Below are 26,485 nucleotides of genomic sequence, written 5' to 3'. Positions count from 1 at the left end.
GGCATTGGCATCACAGGATATAAAACAATAAACAAAAACCAAACACCTTAGCCTTGTCAGACATAGAAATGAAAGAAATACTGAGGTACACAATTTCAGACAAGTTAGCCAACAAGAATAGGTCGTAGCATGAAATGCCTGTGAGCTTCTTGTGAAAAAGGCACAATTCAAGTGTATGTCAGTCCCAGCTTTGGGGAAAATAATCTGCCAATGTGTGTGAAGAAGCTTAAAAATGCCCCTATCTTTCTACCCAGTAATCCTATTCCAGGGAGTCATCATAAAAGAGTTTTTAAAAGTGAATACACTTTAAGCATGTAAATCAAGCCAGCGATGCAGAGAGATTAGCAAAGAGCATTCTGGACAGAGGGAATATTCATGAAAACATGAGTAAGAATAACTAAACATTAGCAATGCCTAAATGCCCAATGATAGAACAATTTTATATGGAGGTAGTAATTTTATAGGAAATTAATTAAGACCTTTTCCTCTGGTACCAGACAGATAATCAAAACTGTGTGAGACATGAACTGTATCCCAAAGGGCTACACTCTACAGTTAATAAGCATTACCCCTTATTAACCACGAGACTTTGAGCAAGATACTTTACCTCCCTAAGCCTATTTTCTCATCTGTAAAATAGGATCTACCTTATGGAATTATTGTAAAAATTAAAAGACTAATGCCATGTAAAATGCTTAGTTCAGCACCTGCTACCATAAGTGCACAATGACTTTATCCTCACCAATATATATGTGAGGTTTGCAACCATGTAACACTGTATGATGAAAAAAGAGGTTATGTTAGAAACAAATGAATAGAGCTACATTAGGGTAGAGGATGTCGGAGGGTTTGGTTGTGGTGGTGGTGGTTGTTTTTCCCCTTTTTAAAAGTTCCTTTAAATTTTAAGTTGCTTATATAATTTTTAAAAACTTATTCAACTCCAACATACACTGAGGACCTACTGTGTGCCAAGTTCTGTACTGGGGAAACAGATGTGAACAGTTTCTGCCCTCAAGGGTCTCACAGTATAGTGAATGAGTCATTCATTCATAATTCATTCAACAAATATTTATGGAGCACCTACTATGAGCCAGGCACTGAGAATTCAGAGGGAACAAACTGGACAAGGTAGCTACCCTCATTGAGCCTATCTGCTAGTGGGGAAGACAGACTGTAAGCAAGTAAACAAAAACAAGATAATTACAGACTATAACATGTTATGAAGAAAATAAACAGGGTGACAAAATTATCTGATGGTGGGTGGTGAGACCATTTTGGAGAGGGCAGTCAGAAGCTGAGACATAATAAAAGAGAATAAGGCAACCATCTCAGGAGTGAGTGGAAGAGCATTCTGGGCAGAGTGAATGCAAAGGCCCCTTGGTCAGAAAGAACTTTGGTGTTCCAGGAATAGAGGCCAGTGGGGCTGGAGGCCAGTGGAGTTGGAGCAGGTGAGTGAGGGGAGAACTGGGGACAGAGGCAACTAGAAAGATGGGCAAGAGCCTTGCTGGCCATAATGAGGAGTTTGGATTTTATTCTGAGAGCAATGGGAAGCCACAGAAGGTTTTAAGCAGAGGAGGTATATGAAGTCTGGGTTTTTAAAAGATGACTTTTTCTGTGGTGTGGAGAATGGATGGTAAGAAGGCTGGAGTAGGAGCAAGAAGACCAGTTAGTGGTAATGGCAATAGCCCAGGCAGGAGGTGATGGTGGTGGCAGAAAAATAACTAGATGACTTCAAAATGTATTTTGGACCCGAGTCATGGAGTCGAGGAGGGACCCCCCTCCCACAACCAGGAACACTGCACCAGCACCTTGGGGCCCACCTGGGGACCTGAGGTATGGAGCCGTGGCCCAGACACACCCCACAACCAGGCATACCACTAGCACCAAGGAGCATGCCAAAAACGTCCCCTCCATGTGGGTGGCCCACCACAACCACCACAATAACCACGGCTGCCGCAAAAGCAGCTAGACGCCACAACTACCATGCAGATGGTCCACAATGCACTGGAGTGCATTGACACAAGGAGAGTCACCAGCAGAGATAAAAGAAGAGGATGTCTCTCTCCACAAAGCCCATTTCAGAGTGACAGAAGAAGCATCTGCTCTATGATAATATTGGGGGACATGATCACACCTCTCAGCATTGGACAGATCATCTAGGCAACAAATCAACAGAATAACCCATCATTCTTTCAGAAGGAGAGAAGAAATCTAGGGTAATGGGGGGGGGAGAGGAGGACGGAGAGGAGGATGGGGAGAGATTGGACAAGGGGCATAAAGAATAATTATGATCTGTAACAATATATATGCTAGTAATATTGATTTGATCAACATATCTCAATGTTGAACCCCCAAAGTACGTATAATCAATTTTGATTCAATAAATAAATTAAAATAATTAAAAAAAATTTTTTAATGTATTTTGGAACTAGATTCAAGAATTGCAGGTGGACTGCATGTGGGAAGAGAGGGAAAGCAAGAAACAAGAATAATGCCAACTTCTTTTTAACTTAAACAGTTGGCTAGTGGCAGTACTATTTACTGAGAGAAGTTTTTGGTTAGAAATCAAGAATTCAGTTCTAAACAAGTTAAATGTGAGATGCTTGTGATATCCCAGTAGAAAGGTCAAGTAGGTAGTCAGATATACAAGTCTGGAGCTCAGGGGTGTGATCCAAGATAGAGAGATAAATTTGGGAATAATTAGGGTACAGAAGATACTGAACGCCTCAGGCCAGAGTGCTCACCTGGAAAGTGCATGTAGACACACAAAAGGATCAAGGACTGAGGCCCAAGACAGTCGCCATGTAGAGGGTGAGCAGTGGAAGAAGTGCCAGAGAGACAGGGTGGGAACAGCAGAGGAGTAGGCAAAGCCTGGGATGTCGCCACGGAAGCCAAGACAGTCAAGTGTGAAGAATGGAGGAGGATCAGCTGCTAAGGCTAGAAGAGCCATATGGAAGATCTAGCAACACGGAAGTGACTTTCCAGAGCCTCTTTTGTGGAGTCGTGGGACAGATACCAGATTGGAGAGGTTCGAAGGGCAAATGGGAGCTGAGTGGGCAGGGGCAGGGAGTGCAGACAGACCACTCGGGACACATTCAAACATGAAGAGCAGTAGCCAACTTATGGAGTCGCTGGAAGAAAAGGAAAAATGTATAGCCAGGAAATATCCAAAAAGACGTCCAACTTTGTTAGTGATCAGAGAAATGCAGATCAAGACACAGTGAGATACCATTTTACATCCATTCCACTGGGAAAATGTTTTAAGTCTAACAATACCAAGTGTTGGGAAAATGTAGATCCACTGAGTCTCTTATGCACTGCTGGTGGTATTGTCAATTAGTACAACCACTTTGAAAAACAGTTTGGCACCATCTCATGAAGCCCTACGCCCAGCCATTCCACTCCTTGCTCACACGTCACAGAGCTAGAAACAAGAATTCATAGTGACAGTATTCACCATAGCAAAGACCTATGGAAACAATCCAAATGCCTTCCGAGGAGAAAGGACAAGTAAACTGTGGCATAGTCACCAGCAGTAGTGAAAAGAATGGGCTCTGGAGACATGCAGCAGTACTGATGAATCTTGGACTGTGATGTGAAGGGAGAAAAAGTCCAAAAAGGTTACATACATCATAACACCTTTTTTATAAAGTAAAAAACAAGTACAATAGGGCTGGCAGGTTAGCTCAGTTGGTTAGAGCACAGAGTTATAACACCAAGGTCGAGGGTTCAGATCCCTGTACCAGCCAGCTGCCAAAAAAAACCCCAATAAAACAATAAAAAACCAAGTACAAAATTATAAATTATAAATACATTTTAGGAATAGATTTGGATGTGATAAAGCTATACTTGTATTTTTAAAAAGAAAGCAAGAGAATGATAATGGATGAGCCAAGATAGTGATGACTTTGCATGGGAGGTGACAGAGGGACGAGGTGGTAAAATGATAAGGATACTTATTACACTAAAAAGAAAACAAAGACAGGACCTCCCGTGAAGTATTTTTATCCAAAAACTGATTGGGAATCTATTCAAACTGCTAAATCTAACTACTGAATTTCAAAGAAATACCAGGTACAGAGAAACATGTCCAGTAGCACTAAAGGGAAATCCAGGAAATTCACCAGTCAGGAAAACGCAGAATGCAGGAAACTCTACAGGACAAACAACTCAGTTTCATCAACAAATAAATTATTTAAAAAATAAAAAATTTTAAAACAGGGTGGGGAAACTGATAGGTTAAGAGAGAGACATGGCAACCAAATGTGCTATGTGGACCACCTTTGGCTGCTGATTTCAGCAGATCAACTATAAAAACCATTTATGAGACAGCTGGGAATATCTGAACAGTGACTGAATGAGGGGGGATACTATGGAATTGTTAATTTTTTAATTTGATAATGAAATTATGATTTTTTTCGAAGTCCTTACCTTTTAGAGATACATATTAAAAGATTTTTGAAAAAATTTCCAATGCTATTTGTTCTGTACTTTTCTCATGCCATTGTTGTACCTTGTGTACTAATCTCGCACATACACAGACACACACACACACACACACAAACACACACACGTTCCTATCCAACAGGATTGTATTTCCAGGGCGCACACAATTCTTACTCACCTGCTATCCTCTGCAGACCTCAGCACAGTGTTTTGCCTATTAAGGGTACCCAGATACTTGTTGGATTAAAAAAAGCAAAGAACAAAAAAGAGCCAAGCATGGCCCAATGACAAGAAGTATATCTTGAGCCAAGGATTATATTTAATACAACTTTTTATACCTGAGGCTTAAAAACAAAGTCCCCAGGCCTGAAGAGAAGGGTCTCAAAGCTGCCATACCCACTGACGAGGGGGACCTTCCCTGGGGAAGAAGGTACAGATACCCCCTGCCAGTCTGAGTCTCTCTGACACACACTCCCAGCACAGCTGGAGCTAACTTATTATGTATGTTGTTGTCTATACAACATCTGTCTCTATCACCAGACTGTGGACCCCACCCTGGATCTGCTCACACAGACAGACTCATTAAGCAGTTGACAGCCTGAAGGAAGAAACTGCAGCATCGTCCAGGGGAGGAAAAGCACAGACCACAAACAGAGTCAGTGACATCCTGGTCCAAGTCAAGAATGCCAACTAGAGATTAGTCAAAGCAGAGATCCTGGCAGGGAGGTGGGGCGTGGCAATAATCTGGGACCACAGTCCTGCTCTTCTGAGAAGCTAACGAAGGGAACAGAGAATGGGTCAGAGATGGCATGCAACAGAAAGAGGGGGACCAAAGAGGGAGAGGAACTGGGAAGCAGATGCTGCCTGCTCTGTAACCTGAGTTTGGCGGGCCTAGGCCGGCCTGGTCACTTCTCCATGCAGTAGGATGTGGGCTACCACAAGAATGGAGGCAACGCTAGCGTGTCAGAGTAGAAAACTCTGAACTCCTTGGCTCATCACAGAGGCTTACTCATCTGACTGGGTCTTGAAAAACTAGACGGGACAGGAAGGGAAAGAAAACACATACTGAGTGATCACAAGAGTCTAGGTGCTGGTTAGGCACTTTAAGGAAAGTTTCCTTTCAGGAATAGAAGCCACACAAATAAAAGCCTAGAGATGCAAAAATACAACAGTGTGTCTAATTTTCTTTCCCTTCTTAAGGATGCTCATTAAAGCTTCTAGAGGCCCTGGCTGTGTGCCACAGGCTAGGAGGAATGTTTTGTCTATTCCTGTCCCTCTGTTAATGTGGAAAAACCCATTACAGATGAACTGTTTCTTTTTACTTCTAGAAATTTACCCCAAATAGTAATTAGAGATTTATGTCAAGACAATAACGCTCAAAAACAGGAAACCAAATGGCCAACCACTAGTGTTAGGCTGGCTAAAATACTATGCAGTCATCAAAAAAGCATGTTGTCAAAGACTACTTAATGGCATGAAAATAGCTACACCCCATATAAATGAAAAAAGCAGGTTACAAAACTATATAATCCCAACTTTATGGGAAAAAAGTATAATACATTTTTAAAAGAATGAAAAGAAATATAATGTTCAAAGAGTCTATCTCTGTGTGGTGGGGTTATGAGTGATAACCTTCTTCATCCTTGTTGTCAGTTTCCTAACAATGAATATGTTTTACTTTTTAAACATTAAATAGAAATGCAGCAAATGTTACTGAAAAACACACAATTGAAAACAGGCCCATGAGGGGTAGGCTTACCTTCTGCAGGATGGGGGTAGGACAGATGTTGTCGAACAGGACTGAGTTGAAGATCCCATACACGCCCTCATCAAGGTGGTACACGATTGTCTTGTGGGAAGAACCATTTTCCTCTGCAGGAAGGGGTGGGGTCAGGGGCAGCACAAGCAGCAATGTGAGAGCGGTGGTGGTGGGGAACTGGCACAATGGTGGTCTCAGCAAGGATAAAAGGTCTGTAAAGCCAAAAGGCTGCCCCTTCCTCCACTATGGGTGGGTCCCACAAGAGGAGCCACCAACAGCCATCCTCTTAATGATATGGGTCCACTGTTGCATTGGGAACACTCGCCCTTGCAGCTGAGCAACCGTACCCAGGACACACCACTCTGCCTGCATCCCAGCCCCTAGATGCCCCAGAAAAGGCAGAAGAGCAGCCCACCCAAACTCGAGACCCCAAGGGGTTAAGCCACTTGCTCAGAGGCACAAAACAGGTCACTAGATGCGCTGAAATGAGAAACCTGAGAAGCCAGGTTTCCTGGCTGGACTAGATAGGACAACCCCCAGGTCTATAAAGGAGGCCAGAAGAATGCCATCCCTACATACACACACGCAGGACACTCTGTCTGGAGTCCGCCACCCCTCCACATGAATTCTTTCTGGGGAAGAGCACACAGTCCTGAGGCTCTCTTGCCTGAGGGTCCCAGAGCAGAGGGCAAAGCCCCAAGATTAGAGTCCTTGACACCCCTCACTTACAGGGCTGCTGGGAAGACTGATCTTTCTGGAAGTGTAGGGAAGAGTGCTGATGTTGACTTGTGGGTGCAGCAGCTCTGAGTCAGCCTGGCCTGAACTTGAATCCCTACACTGCCCCTTAACAGCTGTGAGATCTTAGGCTAGAGACTTAACAAGCCTATGTACTGTAAAGTGGACTTAATAGTTATCATTAATTATTTTCATTACAATATGGTAAGTAGTAGGGTAAGCAAGAGCCTGTACTTTTAAGGGGAGGCAGACAACTGGGGTCAAATACAGGCTTTGCCTCTTACTAGCTATTAAGCAATTCACTTGCATTCTCTTTGACTCTCAGTTTCTTCACCTGTAAAATGAGATCAATAAAGTATCTATTCTCCATAAGGTTATTTTGATCTCAATCTTCACAAAATATGAACACGCCTAGGAAAAAGATGCTAAATAAGTGTCTTGGGGGTGAGGGAAATTTATCATAAGTTCCCTAAAGCAAGGACCCATTCTCTAGATTCCCCCATCCCCTGCTACTGGGCCTAAAACCAGACCCTGCTCAGCCAGCCACTGTCCCCAGCTTCGGGGGAAAATAGGGCTCTGCTGCCCACCTGGCACCTACCCTCCCTGCCAGGCTGATCCAAAAGAACCTCCTTCTTGGCGATGATGCTGACTGCCACAGTGAAGGCCGAGGTCACGTAGTAGCGCCCCAGCTCGGCAAGGATGTCTACACCACAGCCCTCTGGGAAGTACAGATCCAAGGCTGAGTTGATCACAGAAGCAATCTGTTGGGAAGGGAATGGGGGGACAATTATATGTTTGAAATGTGAGGTTTATGCTGAAGACTTGCTACAGCTCCAAGTCTATTTCTTGAAAGCTTCTTTCATTTCAGGAAGAAAGACTTGGCAGCTGCTAAGGACCCAGCTGGTAACTGCAGACAGCTAGCCAAGAAGGTAGGAGGGGACAGGGCTGGGTTGAGAGCCTCATGCTTGTATAAATTACTCTCCTCAATATTCCCACAATGGAAAGAGGAATTCTTCATATAACACTTGGTTCTCAGATTCCAGAAGCTCTGATGTGGATCTTTCTTTCATAAATAACCAATTTGTTAAATAATAAATGCAATTACATATGTATTCATCATAAAAACGTACCATAATTTAACTAATCCTGAGTGTTAGATGGACCAGGGAAGTGTTAGATGGATCCCGAGTGTTAGGAGGACCACTAGACTTCTGTTATGAACAAAGCCGCAACCCTAATCTTTGAGACTAATTATTTGTGTCCACCTAAATTACCTCCTTAGGGTCAATTCCCAGACTTGGATATTCCAGAAGCAGGCTTTTTCTATGGAGAACGACCCCTAGTGGTTGAACTGAAGATTGCTGCAACACATTTTCCTTGACTTCATCTCACAGGTGGTTAGCAGACAGACTGCCTGGAAGTGGACCGAAGCCTGGTTCTTCCTTCTCCTGCCTTCCCACCTAATTTCTCATCAGGGTGAATAGGGCATACCCAGACCCTCAAAGAGCTTTATGGCTTATGCAAATATGTCCTGGTTAAGCCTTAAATAGGCTGGTTAAATGCATGGGCTGGAATCAGGCAGTACTGTGTATGATGTAACCTCCATGAGCCTCAGTTTGCTCAGCTGTAGCACAGGTTAATAAGTAGTGAGGTGATCCAGGTAAAGCGCAAAGTACAGCATGTGGCACATAGGACCAGCCCACAGTGGGCTCCATATGATCATTATACCCCTCCCTACCTCCTACCCCCACCCACAGAACCCAGCACAACACTACCTGCTCCAGGATTACCTCTTCGAATCTCACTTGGTCCCCCTCCATGCCAGGGAAGCCACCACCAAGGTCCAGGATGTGCATCCTGTGGCCCAGCTCAGTGCCCATTTCAAACACAAGCCGGGCATCTGCGATGGATTGAGCATAGGACTGAGGGTCAGGACTGCCACTGCCAACATGAAAACTGGAAAAGGAAGAAGAACCTTGGCTTACATGCCAGTCCTCACATGCCACCACCTCGGCCCCAGCCAGGAGCAACCTTGGGCAGGCACATGGGACACTGTGCCAGTTTTAAAGATACAGTGACTGAGGACCTGAAATGTTAAATGAGTTGTGACGGGCCATATGGCAAGTGAGGAGTAGATAGGAGGCTAGAACCAAGTTCTCTTGGCAATTGGTGCTCCTCCAATCCCTCCATGCTGCCTCTGGAGATGAACCCTCTGGGACAAGAGCCAGGGTCCCAAAGTCAGCCAGATGTGGATATGCCTCTCAGGCAGCAGTGTGGCCTTGGCAAGTTACGCAGCCTGCCTTGGTTTAGTTTCTCCATCTATAAAGTGAGGATAAGATCCCATACCACACCAGGCTGTGGGATAATGGACATGAAGCACTTAGCACAATGCCTGGTACATCCTAAGTGCAGAATAAACGAAGCTGTATATTAGGTCATTATTATTACTTCTTCTATATCCCTGCAAGAAAAGAGGCAGATCAGGCCTACAGGCTGGTAAAACTCCTTCAAAGCTAGGTCCCTGGGTGAAACTTCCTAGGACAAGAACTTTTGGGGACTGTGGGCCATTCCAAACCTTCTTTCCAAAGAGAGGAAATTCACAAATGGCAGAGTTCCAGGCCCAGGGACAGGCTCTGCACGGAGACCCTGGGGAAGGTCTCAGATGGAATTGATTAATTCCTGTGAAAGAGGCAGTGGGCCTGGTGTGGGTGGGGATGGTGGGGGTTCCTGGTGCTCACCTCACACCCACCACCTCCACGTGGCTCTTCTTGGCATTTTCAAGTAGGTGTCGGCAGGATTTCAACGACGCTCCAAACTTCAGGCTCAAGCAGCTCAGGGAGTAGGAGTCATCGGAGGCAATGCACAGAACCATCCTGATGGGACATGCAGTGCACCTCTGCTGGGTAAACCCTGCCTCCCCACCCCACCACATCTTCTCTGAATCAAGGGCTGTGAACCCGCATGGCTCAGAGCTGCCCAGCCCCACAGGCTCCCTGAACCCCTCCTCTCCCTGCACAGCCAATCAGCCTCCAAGTTCTGTCTAATCCATCCCCTAAATGTCCTTGGACCCATCCCTAAAGCCTCCGCCATGCTCCAGACCTCACCAGCTCTCCCCCAAGCAGCTCCAATTCCTCCCAATGAGCCTCCACACCAGTTTTCAACCTTTTGATATATGAGAGGAACCATTTTATAAACAAAGTCTTAATGAGAACCCCAATATCGTGATGGAAGCTGCTCTGGATGAAGCAGAGTGGCCCATCACCTGGCCTCCCCTCCACCCCAAGGTCCCTCCCTGGAATCCTTAGAGTATCCAGTAACTATGTAAAACCACAGCCAGAGCAAAACATCCAGCTCTGACCCCTTTGCATCGGGTCCCTGTCCTGTGACCAGTGTCTTTCACTGTCTCCTTCACCCCCTCCTCATGTGCTATGTTCTAGCTACACCATGTTTCTGCTTATCCCTCAAACACCCCATGCTGTTTCTTACTTCCATACATTTGTATATACACAGTTCAATGTTTATGCCCTCACCAAATTCCATTCATTCCTTAAAGCCCACTTCAAATACCACCTCCTTTGTGAAGATTTCCTGACCACTCCCTCCGGCTCTCTCAAGCCTCTGACTTTGACCTCCGTAATACCATGGGCTCCCTCTGCCTGAAGCTGTAACCAGTTGTTTCTGCCTTTATTCTAGTCAGGCCCTGGCATCCTGGGTCGAGTCCAGGAGTACCCACCTCCACCTCCTGTGATTGGGGCCAGGTCCAGGGCAGGTTCCTCCGCCCCTACCCACCAGCCCAGGCTCCCCATCTGAGTGATTCTCAACTTACTTGGCACTGGGGTGGCTCTTCACCACCTTTGCCAGCTCCAGCTCATTGTCAAAGCTCAGCAGCCGGACCCCGTGTTTGGCAGCATACTTGATCTGTGCAATTTGCTTACAGGGGTTGGCATAGATGATCTTACTCGCAGGGACACCAATATGCTGGACCAACTCCATCTCTGCCTGTGGGATCCCAAAGGTGGTGGTAAGGGAGCACCAGGAACTACTGGCCCATGGAGCCCAAGGAAGCACAGATGAGGGACAAAGTCTTAGCTGTACAATGGGGAGGTCCATAACAAGTGGGCCTCGCTTTAAGACAACAGATATATTGGGCCGACCCCGTGGCGCACTCGGGAGAGTGCGGCGCTGGGAGCGCAGCAGCGCTCCCGCCGCAGGTTCGGATCCTTTATAAGGATGGCCGGTGCGCTCACTGGCTGAACGCGGTACGACCAGTCACAAAAAGGAAAAAAAAATACAACAGATATACAGAAATTAGGACTTATGCTGATTTGCCATTCTTTGACAGACAAGGCTGCCACATACAGCCTTGCAGGTGGTGCACCGCACAATCCTGGGCAGGGGGGGTCCCATTCACAGCAAATACAGGGTAGATTTGTATACTTATTATTATACAAAACTTCCTGGCAGTAAAGCATCTCACCCTAACAAAATCAGTATGTCTATTGTAACAATTAAGTGTCTTAAGGAAGGGGTACATTTTCTAATTCACACCAAGGCACTATATGGACTCATGGTAGGCCTGACAACAGGCTTCTGATACATTTTCCTGGCAGATTTAAATGTTTAAAGAATATTTGAAAGCTGAACGGAGGTTCCCCCAAAAATTAAAAAGAGAACTACTATATGATCCAGCAATTCCATACTGGGTATATATCTGACGGAAATGAAATCAGTATGTGAAGAGATATCTGCACTCCCTTGCTTACGGCAGCATTATTCACAAGAGCCAAGATATGGAATCAACCTTAGAGTCCATCAAGGGATGACTGGGTAAAGAAAATGTGTTATATGTACACAATGGAATATTATTTGACCTTAAAAAAGAAGGAAATTTGTCAGTGGTGACAACATGTATGAACCTGAAGGACATTATGTTAAGTAAAATAAGCCAGCCACAGAAAGACAAATATGTATGATCTCACTTATATGTGGAATCTGAAAAAGTCAAACTCAAAGAAGCAGAAAGTAGGATGGTGGCTGCCAGGTGCTGGGGTGGGTGGGAGGGAGATGCTGGTCAAAGGATATAAAATTTCAGTCAGGAGGAATAAGTTTAAGAGATCTATTATACCTCACAGGGACTAGAGTTAACAATTAGAAATTGCTGCAAGAGTAGACCTCAAAAAATAAGTTATGTGAGTTAATGCATATGTTAATTAGCTTGATCTAGCCTTTCCACAATGTATACATATATCAAAACATCATGTTGTATACCATAAATATATACAATATGCAACTTTTATTTGTCACCTTAATAAATAAGAATATTACTTCGTATATTAGAAAGTCCACCAGACCAAGAGTCTTTTTGACGGAGATCACCCAACTCCAAAGGCCTGCTCTGCGCATGGCACTGTGCTGGGTGTGCAGGCGACTGCTGCTCAGCCCCTCTCCCCAGGGCCTCTTCTTCCTCACCATCGCAGAACACATCTCCACCTGGCTGCTGCATTAATGATACAGACAATGATGATGGGGATGACGATCGTGATCACGTTGAGAGTGACCATGTTCACTGAGCACCTGCCACAAGCAGGCCCTGAATGAGATGCTTTACATCAGCTGTTGGCAAACTTTTTCTATAAAAGGCCACAGTAACTATTTTAGGCTTTGCAAGCCGGTCTCTGTTGCAACTACTCAACTGCCATTGCAGCACCAAGGCAGCCATAGACAATACGTAAATAAATGAGCACAGCTGTGATCCAACAAAACTTTACAAAATCAAGTGGTTGTCCACAGTTTGCCGACCCTTGCTTTAGATTAGCTATTTTATTCAACCCTTACAAGAAACCATTCAGATGGGTGTTAGCTCCACTCTACTGGGCAGGAAACTGATGCCCAGAGAGGCTACATAGCAAGTGGGTGGCAAAACCAACTTTCAAACTCAAGTCTGACTTTCCATGAATAAGGGAAAGAAGTCAAGGGTGAGCCAGTTTTGAAACATGGTAGGAGACATAAAAGCCATTTTTAGCCATCCTGAGTTTGTAATAAGACTAATTTTAGGGCCGGCCCGTGACTCACTAGGGAGAGTGCGGTGCTGATAACACCAAGGCCAAGGGTTCGGATCCTATATAGGGATGGCCGGTTCATTCACTGGCTGAGCGTGGTGCTGACAACACCAAGCCAAGGGTTAAGACACCTTACCGGTCATCTTTAAAAAAAAAAAAAAAAAAAAGACTAATTTTAATTTAGCAACTTTTCAATACTAAGTATTTATATGCATTATTTCATATAATGCCTATAACTATCCCGTGAAATATTTATTGGCCACATTTTATGGAGGACAAAATTGAGTTCAGAGCCTGTGGTGACATAGCCAATAAGTAGCAGAGCAGCACACAGATGTCCAAATCCAGAACTGGACTTGCTGCTGTCACATCTTGCTTCCCAGAGGCAGACGTGCCCCCCACCCTGAGCCTGAGTGGATGTGAAAATGTGTTCTTGCTTCCTCACCAGAGGAAGAGGATGGAGCAATGATAGCACTTTGGGGAACTGTGATTAGCTTTTAAATATTTAAAGAACAAATATTATCATTCACTGAAGGCTTACTATATGCCAGCCATCGCATTAAATATTTTATGTACATTCTGCTTTAATCTTCATAATAATCTAATGAGATAGGAAACAGAAGCTCAGAGAGGTTAAGTGACTTCTCCAAAGTCTCACAGCTTATCAGCAGCACAGCTGGGATTCTGTCAGACCCTGACACAGCAGCTCTTAACCACAGTACTATAACAAAGAATACAAGTTTATTGCTACACTGACAGTATCTCCTGAGCATCTATTGAGTTGCCAGGCTCGGCAATAGGTGCTCATGAAAACAAGTGGTGAATAAAGCAGACAGGATCTCTGACCCCATGGAGCTTTCGGGCTGGTGGAGAAGACAGACAGTCACAAGTGAACTCTGGGTAATGGTGGAATTATAAATTACAAGAGCCATGAAGAAAAAGTACAGGATGCTAGAGGATGCGGGACAGGAAGACCTGGGTGTAAGGAGTGAATGACAGCCTTCCTGAGGGTCAGAAATTTAAGCTGAACCTTACAGGAGGCCTCCACCAGGCCAAGAGGGAAGGAAAGAATGTTTTCAGTAGAGGAAGCAGCCTGTGCAGAGGCTGTGAGGCAAGAAGATGCTCAGCCTGAGCAAGGAACAGAGAGCGCTGGAGTGGCTGAGGCAGAGGGGCAGAGTAAGCAGAGCCAGGAAAAACGAGGTTGGGGGGTGGGGGATGGAGCCACCAAGGAAACCAAGACAGCTGCATATAGATTTATATTTTACCCTGTGTGTGATGGGAAAGAGTTTGAAGGGTTTCAAGAAGGGATATGATGTGGTCAGATTTGCACTTTAAGGTCTAAATGCATATCACTCTGGCAAAGTGAGGAAGGGCCCAAGGGGATTCTGGGAAGACTGGCCAGTGGCTGTCACAATCACCCTGAGAGAGAGGACAGAGGCATGGAGATGTGTTCTGGAAGCAGGGCTGGCAAGCTGGGTGGTGGACTGCATGTGGGATGAGGGGTGAGGATGTGTGAGGGGCCTTCATGAAGGGGAAGATCACTATGTGTCTAAACACATCGGGTCCGGGGCATCTTCTGGTATCAAGTCAGCTGTATACACATGTCTGGGCTGGAGATCAAAACATGAGAGGTGGTGGCATAGTGATGCTATCTAAAGCCATGGGAGAAGATGAAATTCCCTAAGAGGCAGAGTCTGCAAGAGGACCCATCTGAGACAGAATCCAGAGGAAACGCTACCATTTAGAGAGTGGTAGAAGACAGAAGAGCCAGTGCCCAGGACCCTCAGAGGTGAGGACGGAGAAGCCTCCAGAAGAGAGAGGACAAACAAAGATTACAATGCCATTCCTGTAAAAGCAAACCATGTCTTACAACTGTGTCTGGACAGAAGAAGCTGTCTCAACTGTCAGAAGTGCCCAATGAGGGTGGGGAGGGGCCCAGCATCGTCCCCTTTCATTTTATATATTTGTGAAGTCTTTAAAATGAGGAGTGTATGTTGTTGTTGGATATTTTTTAAAAAGACAGATTGCTGTGCTGAATGCTGTTGAGAGGCCAGATGATAAGAGGACCAAGGAGTGTCCCTCAGACTGGGTCTAAAGTCATCAACATGGAAAGAACCTGTTGAGTTTAAAGGTACTGTGAACAGCACATACCCCATGAATACCTTTCATATTTTGTTACAAAATAACAAAACATTACATGTTTTCTGTGGATCATTTATGTAGGTACAGTATTTTTTAAATAGTATATATACAATAAACCCATAATGGTAATAATCTGTGGAGACAGAAAGCTGATGTCCTACTTTCTTTTTGGGTGACTGAATCAACGTATGTGAATAATTCACAATTAATGTTTAAAATAAAGTGCTCGTTGGATCCTGGAGATCAGTGAGGACTTTGGTAAGAGGAAATTCTTTGGAGTGGTGAGAGTGGAGGCCGGGAAGCAATGGTTTAAGGAGTGAGTGCTGAGGAAAAGAAACAGCGAGTGCAGAGAGACGAGTGTAGACAACTCAGTTGAGTTTAGACACAAAGGGGGAGCAAGGGATTGGGCTGGAGGAGAATGTGGTATCCAGGGATACGCTTTTAAGATGGCAGGATGCTGAGGAAGACAGCAAGAGAGGGCAAGGAATGAGGCAGGAGAGATGACACAAGGTCCTCTGGGTCGACCAGAGCCCCTGTGCAAGGTGTGGCCTGTGCCTTGGCTCTGCAGCCTGTCCAGTGCATGTCCATCTGTACATCCAGCCCTACCTCATGCCACTCAATCAATGTCTGCTAAGGCATGGTGCTGTTAAACATGGCCACCCACTATGTCCAACCAGAAGAGGGCAGCCTCAGCCTTCTAAGAAAAGCTGTAAGTCCCAGGAGCCACCTCACAGTAAACGCACCAAAAGGTCTGCACGATCCCACTGCAGGGAGGGGGCTCAGGCCTCCCCTCACCCTTGCAGTTGGCTGGGGGCATCCATCACTAGGCAAGTCCCAGCTCAGCCATCTCCTCCCCGTAGACCTTGGGAAAGACAGCAGCAATGGAGTTTGAGAATACACTGTTAGACTCAAGCTGCCACCTCCCAGTGCATGACCCTAGAGTGCCTCATTTCCTTAGACGTTAAATGCACACAGGGCTGTTGTCAGAATCCCGGTAAAAATAATTACCTTACAGGGTTGTGATGAGAACAAAATGAGATCATGTACATAAAACACTTGGCAAAGCGCCTGGCACAACAGACGCACTTAGCAAACAGTAGATGCTTCTAATGTCTCTACTGTCTTCGAGGTCTTTCTAAGCCTAACACCCCACAAGACTGTCCTTTGGAGGCCAGCCCCAGAGGCTGGAGGGCCAAGTGCCTCACCCCTGGGTTTCCAGAGGCAGACGACTTTAGTCAGTGGGGTTTGGTCCCATCCATCACCCTTAGACCAGGGGTGACTGAAAAGGATCCTGTTCCTTCTAATCCCCATGGAGGCCCAGTGCACTGCAGAAGGCAGCAGGGAAAGCAGACATCCTGGCTCTGCTACCAGCAAGCTGCATGCAGCTGGCCCTCAAGCATCCTCAACACAATATCTCCCCCTGTGCACCTCCCAGGACTTTACATAAGACACACAAAAAACGAGGTGTGCAAAGCAAAAGCTAATGCAAAGACCAGAGGGAAAGACTCATCTACAGCCAAGAGTACTAACATTTGATCCCCAGTAATGGCTAACCTGCTCCTTCTGACCACCCCACCCCTTGTGCATACTTCTCCCCCACCTGGAGTCGCTGCGTCCCTGTCATCCTACTCAGTCTAGCTCTCCTTCCTTCTCCAGGAATCCTTTCTAGAACTCTCCTCACAACATCCAGCCATATTGCTGACCAAGATATCACACACCAACACCCACCAGGCTTGCTCCCCTTAAAGGTGTAACCGTTTCTCCCAGTATTCTCCACTTCTCTTTCCTGATTCTTTTCCACAGCACTTACCTTCTAAAAGACTATATATTTTTGTTGTCTAATTTGTTTTTTTTTTTTTTAAAGCAAACACCATAAAGGAAGGGCTTTTTTTTTGTTTTATTTTGTTCACTGCTAAATCCCCATCTAGAATACTTGGCCCATAGTAAGTACTCCATAAATATTTGCTGAATGAATAAGTGAGATATATTCAAAGCTGTACTCTGAGGAAAATTTATAGCTTAAAGGCTTTTATCTAGTAAAAACAGAATGAAAACAGATAAACTAAGCACTCAACTCAAGGACACCACCATCTGTCTAGCTCAACACTGTATCACCAGCCCTCCCTACCACAGTGACTATCATATGGTAGGAGTTCAGCGAATACTGAATGACAGTGTATAAGCAAAGTAAGTCTAAAGAGAGCAGGAGGGAATTAAGACAACAGCAGAAATCAAATTAGAAAGACAGCACTGACAGCAACAACAAAACTCTAAAAGAATGAGTTAAGGGTCGAGCCCGTGGTGCACTCGGGAGAGTGCTGCGCTGGGAGCGTGGTGACACTACCGCCGTGGGTTCGGATCCTATGTAGGAATGGCCGGTGCACTCACTGGCTGAGTGCCGGTCACGAAAAAGACAAAAAAAAAAAAAAAAAGAATGAGTTAAGAAAATGCACAATCACATATTATTAAGATTATAAAAGAAAAAATAAAATAAAACCAACAATATCATGGTGTTTTTGTTTTGTTTTAATTAGAAGAATACGATATATAGTTCTATGCCAAGAAATTTTAAAGTCTCCATTAAAAATGTGATGCATCTACCCAGGGACATGCAAGGTTCCAATTGGAAACTTCTAGGCTGATAAATTCCATGCTCTTTTCTCCCTCCCTCATCCCACAAGCCCCTCCTGAGTGGGTGGCCCTTCAGAGGGCAGGGGCTAACTGCAGGTCACTCCCACTCCCCAAGGCCCACCTGCACCAGCCCAGCCACATGTGTGTTCAGTAGGCATCGAGGGTCAGTGCACTGGTGGGGACAGGAGCTCACCTTGTTGGCACAGCTGAAGCCCACCCCCAGCTCGGCCAGGACCTTCAGCACGCCCGGGCTGCTGTTGCACTTGACAGCGTAAAAAGGCTGGACTCGTGGCAGGCACTTCAGAAAGCAGAAGTGCTTTCTCACTATGGCACCCAGGTCTGCCACGAAGAAGGCAGAGACCTTGCCCTGCACAACAAGAGGTGGACAGATGTGAGACCTTGCCCAGCTCCCTCCCTGTGCATGCCATCCATGGTCCTCCCAAGTACCTGCCCCAAGTTCAACTCTGGCTACAAAGCTACCCTGAAGAAAGTTTTCTAGAGCTCCTCAAACCTAAGGACAGAAGGCAAACTCCTCTGCCTAGCGTTCAAGGCTCTGTGATCCAGCTCTAGTTCCTCCCTTCAGTGTAGCTAAAACTGCAGCTCTAGACTGGATCATTTTCCCTCCTCCAAGCCTTTGATCTCCCCATGCCCTCCACACAGAATACCCTTCTCCCACTGTGTCTGGCAAAATCCTAACCTATTTCCAAGTTTCAGCTCAAATGCCATCTTTCCCAAACCAATAAGAACTCTGCTTTTAATGCTCCCACTACATTTTGTGTGTGTTTCCAAAGTATCAGAACTATATATACATCCATCTGCTCCAAAAACGGTTAAATTCCTTGAAGGCAGAAGCTATGGCCTACAGTCCACTGCCTTTACATATAGGAGCTCAATAAAGCCTTGAGGTAGTCTCACTGCCACTTCAACCCATGCCTGTGGACAACTGGTCATCACAGATGTGCTGAAGACCCAACATTGTATGAGGCCGTGGGTGAGACCACATCAAAAAAAACCTTCCCTAGAACTCAGTTTCCCTTTTATGCAACACTTTTTTTTTCTTTAACTTATGCCCACTTGGAGCCAAACATTATGCCAAGGGACAAAGATGACCAAACAGGGCTCTAGCCCTGAAGAGGCTTGAATCTGAAGAAAACAAACCCCTTAAATTACAAGTCCATTCAATAAAAGCTAGAGTGCTTGGTTAGAGCACAGCCTTATAACACCAAGGTCACAGGTTCAGCTCCCCATACCGGCCAGCTGCCAAAAAACAAAACCAAAAAGACAATAAAAGCTAGATGGGAGTTTCTACAAAGTGCAGTGTAGGCCATGCAGGAAGAAAATACAAAATCTGCCTTGAGCAATCAGAAAAAGCCAACACTGACGAGAAGTAAGGTATGTCCAAAAATGGGTAGAGAAGAAAGAGGCTAGAAGGATGTTCCAGGCAGAGGGAACAGCCTGGGCAAAAGCACAGTAATAGAGCACATGGAGGGCCGGCCTGTGGCTCACTGGGTGAGCGTGGTGCTGACAACACCAAGTCAAGGGTTAAGATCCCCTTACCAATCATCTTTTATAAAATAAATAAATAAATTTTAAAAATGGAGCACATGGCATCCTCGAGAAATACGAATAGAGTAGTTCAGCTCTGATGGAGCAAAATAAGTACTGTAGGGAAGGCCAGAAATGGGGGTATGGAGGTAGAGAAGCTCTGACTTGATCTGTAGTCAATGGGGAATTGCCAAAGAATTCTGATTTTGAGCAGGGCTGTAATACAGTTGGAAGGGGTAGGATAAAACAGGGGAGAGGTAAGGGGGCCTTAGAGAGATGAGGACTAAACTGTAAAGTGAGGTTCTACCTGAGCACACTGGAGGGTTATTTAAGGAGGCAGAACTTGCTGCTGCCTCAATATGGGAGGTGAGGGAGAGGGGAAAGGAAGAGACTCCCAGGTTTCTGACCTGAAGGGCTGAATAGATAGTGGTGGTGCTGTTCAAGGCAGGGGACATTGGAGGGGCAGGTCTGGGAACAAGGACCAGGAATTGGGGACAAAAATAAGTTAATCTCCTGCAAAGACTGAATACTAAACAAATAAAAGAATAAGATGAGGGTCCTGAAGCCTCAGAAGAGGCAGCTAGACCTGCACAGGGACACCCACCCCCCCACTCCCAGGCCCTCACCGTGGTGGCCTGTGAGGCCCCCAGAGTGAGCTCCTCCAGCAGGTCTTGGGTTCTGAAGCCCTCTTCCACCATCACAAAGTCCGATTCACTAAGGTAGCCAGCCATGCCTTGGAGGAGGAGCCCACCGGCTGAATGTGGCTGCTGCTGCGCCGCCGCCGCCTTAGAAAGTATGCAACACACTGCGGGGGGAGATGGAGGGGACCACTGGGGGGCCGGCTTCGCTACCCCCTACACCCCCACCCCCGCCTGCCAGGGTTCCAGGCTCCCAGTCCCGTCACACCCCTCCCCCAGCACAAGCCTGGGGAGCTTAGGTTCACTGGGAAGGGTGGAGACGGTCAGGAACCCTGGATTCTAGACTGGGGACAAGGCATTTTATGTCTGGATGTCACTGCCTCTCCGAGCCTCAGTTGCCCCAGTGTGTAAAATGGATTGTTTTGGAGATCCTTCCCAGGTTTTAGGAAGAGGGAAAGAGAGGGAGCAGGAAATCCGAGAAGATGGAGTGGAGAAGTTTCCAGGGTGCCCCCAGTCCTGACCATGCCCACCCAGAGAGATTGCTCGTGGCCACACCAAGAAGTCTCAGACTGAGAACAGGAACTTAGGTTCGAGTCCGCTCTCTGCTGCGTGACTTTGGGTACGATCTGACCCCTCTCGAAGGCTCAGTTTCCCCGTTTGTGAATGGGGGCCGGACTGGTCCTGACATGCTAGAATTCTAAGCGTGCATGGGGGGAGCCCCATGGTGGGTGGCGGCCGCCGGCTCCCCGGAGAAAACGGAAGGCCGAGGTTCTGTCCAGGTGATCCCTCCCGAGTGCAAGGTCGAGGTCTCGCCCACCCCGCCAGACCCCCTTACCAAGCCCCGTCCTCCTTCGCGGGGGCCAGAGCCAGGCGCGCTGCTAGGGGGGGTCGCCGGTGACCTCGAAACTTCTGCAACACCCCGAGGAGGAGTGGCAGTTGCGGAGCCGAAGCCCCTGCTGAGAGGAGGCAAGAGGGGCCAGGGGGAGGGTCAGCACCGGGGGCGCCCGCTCCCCAAGGCTCCCCAAGCCACTCCCTGCACTCGCCTTAAAACGCATTTACACGGCTTCGGCCCATAGGTCTCCCCAGCCAGTGAATCGGCTCCTCGGCGCCTCCGCTCGCTCGCCGCCCCCGGCTCGGGCCCCGCGGCCTGCGCCCCACCCGCCCAGCAGCCACCGACCCCAGCCCCGCCTTCCGCGCGCCGCTCGCTTATATAGGCCCCGCCCCTGACCCACCCACCCCCTTCGGCAAGGCCCCGCCTCCGCTCGGTCGCCCTGGCAACCGGGTGCCCTCATCTCATTGGTCGATTCCGACATAAAGCATTCAACGCTGCCCACCCGCTCTGCAAACCTGCGCCGCAGTCCTCCCGAGGGAGCCCTCTCCGTGGCTACCCCACGCCGGGAAATCGGAACTGCAGGCCCGAATCCCGAGCGTCTACGCGGGTGGGATCCTTAGATCCCGCATTTGGGGGGGGGTCTCCGAGAGTTGGCAGGAAGCCAAGAGGTTTGTTATTTGCTCCGGGAAGCCTTTTTTGTCACTGCCTCAGTTTGGCGGAGCCTCTTCTCTGCCTCAAGAACTGCTCACTCATCCCTTAAAAGCCCAGGTCAAATATCATCTTCTCGTATTACTTTTCTAATAAAAATTCTTTTTATTTAATTGCCTCTTCCAGGCATCTTCTCTGACTCCTCCAACTCAAACACTAGCTAAAATGTCTTCAGAGAGCCTTTTTGTGACTTTCCCGGCTCAGGGAAATCCCTTCGTACATCCCACCATCTGACCCCGGAGAACTCTTGCTCACCTCTGAAGTGAAATGTGTCTCAATCTCCAAGAAGCTTTCTCTGACTTCCTCAACTCAAAGCATTTCTTTTCTATACCGACAAACTCCTGCTCATCCACCGAACTCCAGGATAATGTCACCTCCTCTGTTGAGCCTTCCATGACTTTCCTAGCCCCAAGGATCAATGGAACTCACAGTACTTAGTCTGTCTGGACTCATTCATTTGGTTCTTGGTACTCATAGACTGAGATTCCTGTTGTTGCTTTATGCTTCTTGTTTGTTTACACCTCTCAGCTAGTTTGTGAGCTCCCAAGGGCAGGAACTGAGTGCCTGGCTCTTCAGAGTGCCCAACTCCTGGCATAAACAAAAGAGCTCAAGCTGTGTTATTCAAGAGCTAATTCAAAAGTTCATCTGGAGCAGTAATTGTATGAGAATAGTCAAGACATTCTTGGAAAAGAAGAAAGACTTCCTCTCCCAGATACCAAAAAAAAAAAAAAATTATATAAAGCTATAGTCTTTAAAACAGCATGGTGCAAAAAAAAAAAAAAAAAAAAAAAAAAAAAAAAAAAACAGCATGGTGCTAGGGCAGGAAGAGACAGTGGTAGAACGTAACAGAGTCTAGAACAGTCCTGTACGCCCTGGAGAATTTGGTGCACAATGAAGGCAGCATTTCAAATTAATGGGGCCAAAGGGCTTTTGGTCTCCCTTATGTGTTCATGTCCCTTGCCATTCTGTAGGCCTTTTGAAAGCCGGAGGCACTTGCCCTGCCTCAGTATCTCCCTAAGGAACTGTGAACAACCTAGTCAGAACATGTTCAGTACACAGATGGTGCAGGGCAGTGACCATGAAGTCAGAGAAAACCATTTTCTGCTCTCTACTCAGCGAGGCCACATGACTGCTGGATGTCCTTGGTTGAGTCATACTGCCTGGACCTGGGTCACTTCTGCCTGGCTTGATTTCCCCATGTGAACTGAGAGAATTCAGACTGATTTCTCTGGGCCCTTCTGCCTGGAACCTTCTTGTTTTCTATGCATAGAAACTGCCTTTCAGGAGGAAGCTTTACAGGAGAGTCATTTGCAGGTCCATGCTTTGAGAGATTGGTCATCATTTGCACCATTATAGGAGAACAAGCATTCTTGTCCTCTCTCTGAGGAACAAGGTCCTCCTGAGAACAAGCTTCTACTGACTGGGAGGGGGTAGAACAGATGGCCATGGCAGAAACCTCGAAAGATAAGACTAATAGGAGAGGAGGAGTATCCAAACAACTTTTACTCTACTTCCTGTTTAATTATCTTTGATCTGGCTGTATTTGGATGCCGTGATCTGGTTCTGCCTCAACCAGCTTTTTTCATCACCCAATGCATAGTAGGCATGTAATAGGTACATTCAGTATGCTTAGTGAATGAACAAATAGAAGTAAGAAGGAACAAACCAGAACACAGTCTGTCCATTTGTAATCTGTCAAGGGTAAGTAATCAGAGCAAAACAAAATATGCATCCTGAACTGCGTACAGATAGGCTGTGACTTTTTTTCCCTATTGGGCATGTGATGTCATTGAATCTCCATGACAACCCTATGTCATAGGAGCTATAATTGTTCCCATTTTACAGATGAGAAACTCAGAGAAGTTTAGTTACTGGCCCAGGATCACACAGCAAGTAAGGGTGGAGCCCAGATTTAAACCCAAGTCTGTCCTGACCCTTATCCTTTATGCTTGACTGCCAACCAGTGGCTGAGAATTCTGGCCCCATCTCAACAAAAGTTACCCAGTCATTCTGCTGGCCTCTAGCCCAAAGGCTGGTGGCTCTTCTCCTACAGGTCTCTCATGTCACTATTATCTTAGCACTCACGGTTGCTGTGCAAAGCCCTCAAGAACAGGGAGCTAAAGCAGAACAAAGAGCCAGGATCTCTGGCCAGGATCATGTCAGCCAATTTCAACCTATTCTTTCTAAACCAGTTATAATCACAGTCACAAACACTGCAATAATAAAAATGCACTATGTGTGCATAGAACTGGATAGTTTGCTAAACACTTTCCTGTTCATCATTTTATTCAGGCTTCCCAAAATTCTACCTGTATTCCTTCCTAGAGCTGCTATAACAAAATACCAAAAACTGGTGGTTTAAAATAACAGAAATTTATTGTCTTACAGTCAAGAGCCTAAAAGTCTGAAATCAAGGTGTTGGCAGGGTCATGCTGTCTCTGATGGTTATAGGAGAGAATTCTGCCTTGCCTCTTCTAGCCTCTGGTGTTTGCTGGCAATCCTTGGCATTCCTTGGCTTTTAGATGCATCACTCCAGTCACATGGCTGTCTTTTCCCTGTGTCTTCACATTTTCCTCCCTCTATGTGTCTGTGTCCATGTCCAAATTCCCCCCGTTAGTAAGGACACTAGTCATATTGGATTAGTGCCCACCCTAATGATCTCATTTTAACTTAATTACTTCTGTAAAGTCCCTATTTCCAAATAAGGTCACATTGTGGAGCCAGGCATTAGGACATTAACATATCTTTTTCGGGGGACACAATGCAACCCATACCACCGCCAAACACTTCCTTTCATATCATTGGCCAAAACACAGACAAATAGTGACACCTAGTTGCAAGGAAGGTGGGAGATGCAGTCCTTGTTGGGTACATTGCTGTTTTTCCCACTCCCCAATAAAGTTAAAACACTAAAGAAGAAAGGGAGACTGGACACCATATGGTGACTGGCAGTCTCTGCCACAAGTAGGGAAGATTATTTCCCCTTTTAAAAATCAGTGTAACCCCACAGATATGTACAATCAACTATGTTCCAATAATTTTTTAAAAATTAGTGTACTAGTTGCTATGGCTTAAATGTGTCCCCCAAAAAACATGTGTTGGAAACTTAATCTCCAATGCAGCAGTGTTAGGATGTGGGGCCTAATGGGAGGTGTCTAGGTCATGAGGGCTCCACCTCATGAATGGATTAATGCTGATTATAAAAGGGCTTGAGTCTGTGAGTTCCATATCTTGCTCTCTCTCACCCTCTCTTCTGTTCTTCTGCCATGGGATGACACAGCAAGAAGGACTTTACCAGATGTGGTCCCTTGATCTTGGACTTCTCAGGACCATGAGTTAGATAAATTTGTGTTCACTGTAAATTGCCCAGTCTCAGATATTCTGTTATAGCAGCACAAAACAGACTAAGACACCAGTTCAGGACAATTATGGGTATTACTCCATAGGGATGGATAAACAGAGAAGTAAATAAATATTTATTGAGCACCTACTGTGTGAGAGGCACCATGTTTAATATTTACAAATACATGATTTCATTTAATCTTTAAATAACCCTGCAAGATAGGCATATTAGCGCCATTTACAGATGAGAAAATTGGGATCAAGTCTTTTGTCTAAGATTTCAAAGCTAGTGAGTAATGGAGAAGGAACTTAACTCTAGTCCGTCTGAATTTATGCTGGTGAGATAGGCCCTGGGAATAGAGCCAGAATAAAGAATGCTGAGACCAGGCCAACAGCAAACAGCAAGAGACCTGAGCAGTAGCTGGAACCCCGGATCAGACACCAGATGAAATGGCAGGAAGGGCACTAACCCAAATTCAGCACTGCAAACTCCTTGAAGGCATCAGCGAGATGGAGACTCTGATATAACCAGAAACCAGAAACAAAAAAAGCAGCCTTAAGACTTCGTAAGGTCAGAGCTGTCTGCAAGTTAAGAACAGAAACTAATAATAAAAGTAGCCACCATTTATTGAGCATCTACTATGCTCCAGGCACTGTGCTATGTGCTTAATAATAACAGCTAACGTTCCCAGAATACTTATCATGCAGCCTTGTTTTAAGATTTATATAACTTTTAACTCCGCAACAACCCTATGAAGTATGTGCCACTCATAACCTTATGTTACAAGGAAAGAAACAAGCATAGACAGGCTAACTAGCTTGCTCAAGGTCACACAGCTAGTAGCTGGCACCACTACGCCACGCAGATTTTCACCATCTTCACAGCAAGCCCGCAAGGTGAACATTATTACTTTCATTCCAAACTGGAGGAATCTGAGGCCCACAGAGGCCAAATGGTTTGCCCAAGATCACACAACGGATAAGTGGAAGAGCCTGGACTCAAACTCAGAGATGTGGACTGGTGAGGAACTTGCACTGGTGTGGTCCAAGATCATGTTGGAGCCTTAGGCCTCAACCCTTGGGACTCCAAATTAGAGTTATTAGTGAGGTGTCTGTGTCCCTGACACAGGTGCAGGCAGGCAGAGGCCCAGTCTGTGCCTCAGACCCCAGCCCAGGACCCAGCACCAAGAAGGCAAAGCTCATGTGTGTTGACTGAATGGGGTATTATAGTCATAACCCTTCCCTAGACAGACAAGATGCTAAGATGCTGAATTCAGTAGTTTGGATTTATTTGTGTTTATTTTCACTCTCTGTTAGGCTACACACAAATGTGAAAAAAATAATAATAGTGTGAGACAATTAGGAAATTCACACACTTTCTCTCAAGCCAGACTTAAGTCATTTCTAACAAATGTGATGAGAAAACAACCACCACCAAAAAAAAAAATTCAGCTGAAAATTCTCACTTTTTCCAGCTGCTGTCTTCAGAGCCTTCTGGGAGTGGAATGGAAAAGGGTGTTGACCAGAGCTCTCCAGAATTCTCCAGTGGTTCTCAGACTTGGCCATGAATCAGAATCATCTGGAGGGCTTGTTAAAACACAGACCGCTGGGTCCCATCCCAGAGTTTTTGATTCAGTAGGTCTGGGGT

At 46.1% G+C, this 26,485-nt stretch overlaps 1 protein-coding gene across 1 annotated transcript in view; it reads right to left on the bottom strand.

Annotated features, from left to right (window-relative positions):
• AZIN2 (antizyme inhibitor 2) overlaps window positions 1-20,899 on the bottom strand; it is a 37,097-nt gene extending 16,198 nt beyond the window's left edge. The window contains exons 1-8 of the mRNA XM_063106284.1: window positions 20,791-20,899; window positions 19,944-20,122; window positions 17,966-18,139; window positions 10,767-10,939; window positions 9,679-9,813; window positions 8,731-8,896; window positions 7,539-7,701; window positions 6,206-6,318 (exon numbers count right to left, since the gene is read on the bottom strand). Coding sequence (XP_062962354.1) covers window positions 6,206-6,318; window positions 7,539-7,701; window positions 8,731-8,896; window positions 9,679-9,813; window positions 10,767-10,939; window positions 17,966-18,139; window positions 19,944-20,048 — 1,029 coding nt within the window. The 5' untranslated portion in view covers window positions 20,049-20,122; window positions 20,791-20,899. The remainder of the gene's footprint in view (window positions 1-6,205; window positions 6,319-7,538; window positions 7,702-8,730; window positions 8,897-9,678; window positions 9,814-10,766; window positions 10,940-17,965; window positions 18,140-19,943; window positions 20,123-20,790) is intronic.
• Between the last annotated feature and the right edge of the window lie 5,586 nt (window positions 20,900-26,485).

This window comes from Cynocephalus volans, chromosome 8 (assembly GCF_027409185.1).
Source record: "Cynocephalus volans isolate mCynVol1 chromosome 8, mCynVol1.pri, whole genome shotgun sequence".
NCBI classification, from domain to species: Eukaryota; Metazoa; Chordata; class Mammalia; order Dermoptera; family Cynocephalidae; genus Cynocephalus; species Cynocephalus volans.
Note: the sequence above shows the minus strand (reverse complement) of the source record. Positions and strands in the feature narration are given on the sequence as shown.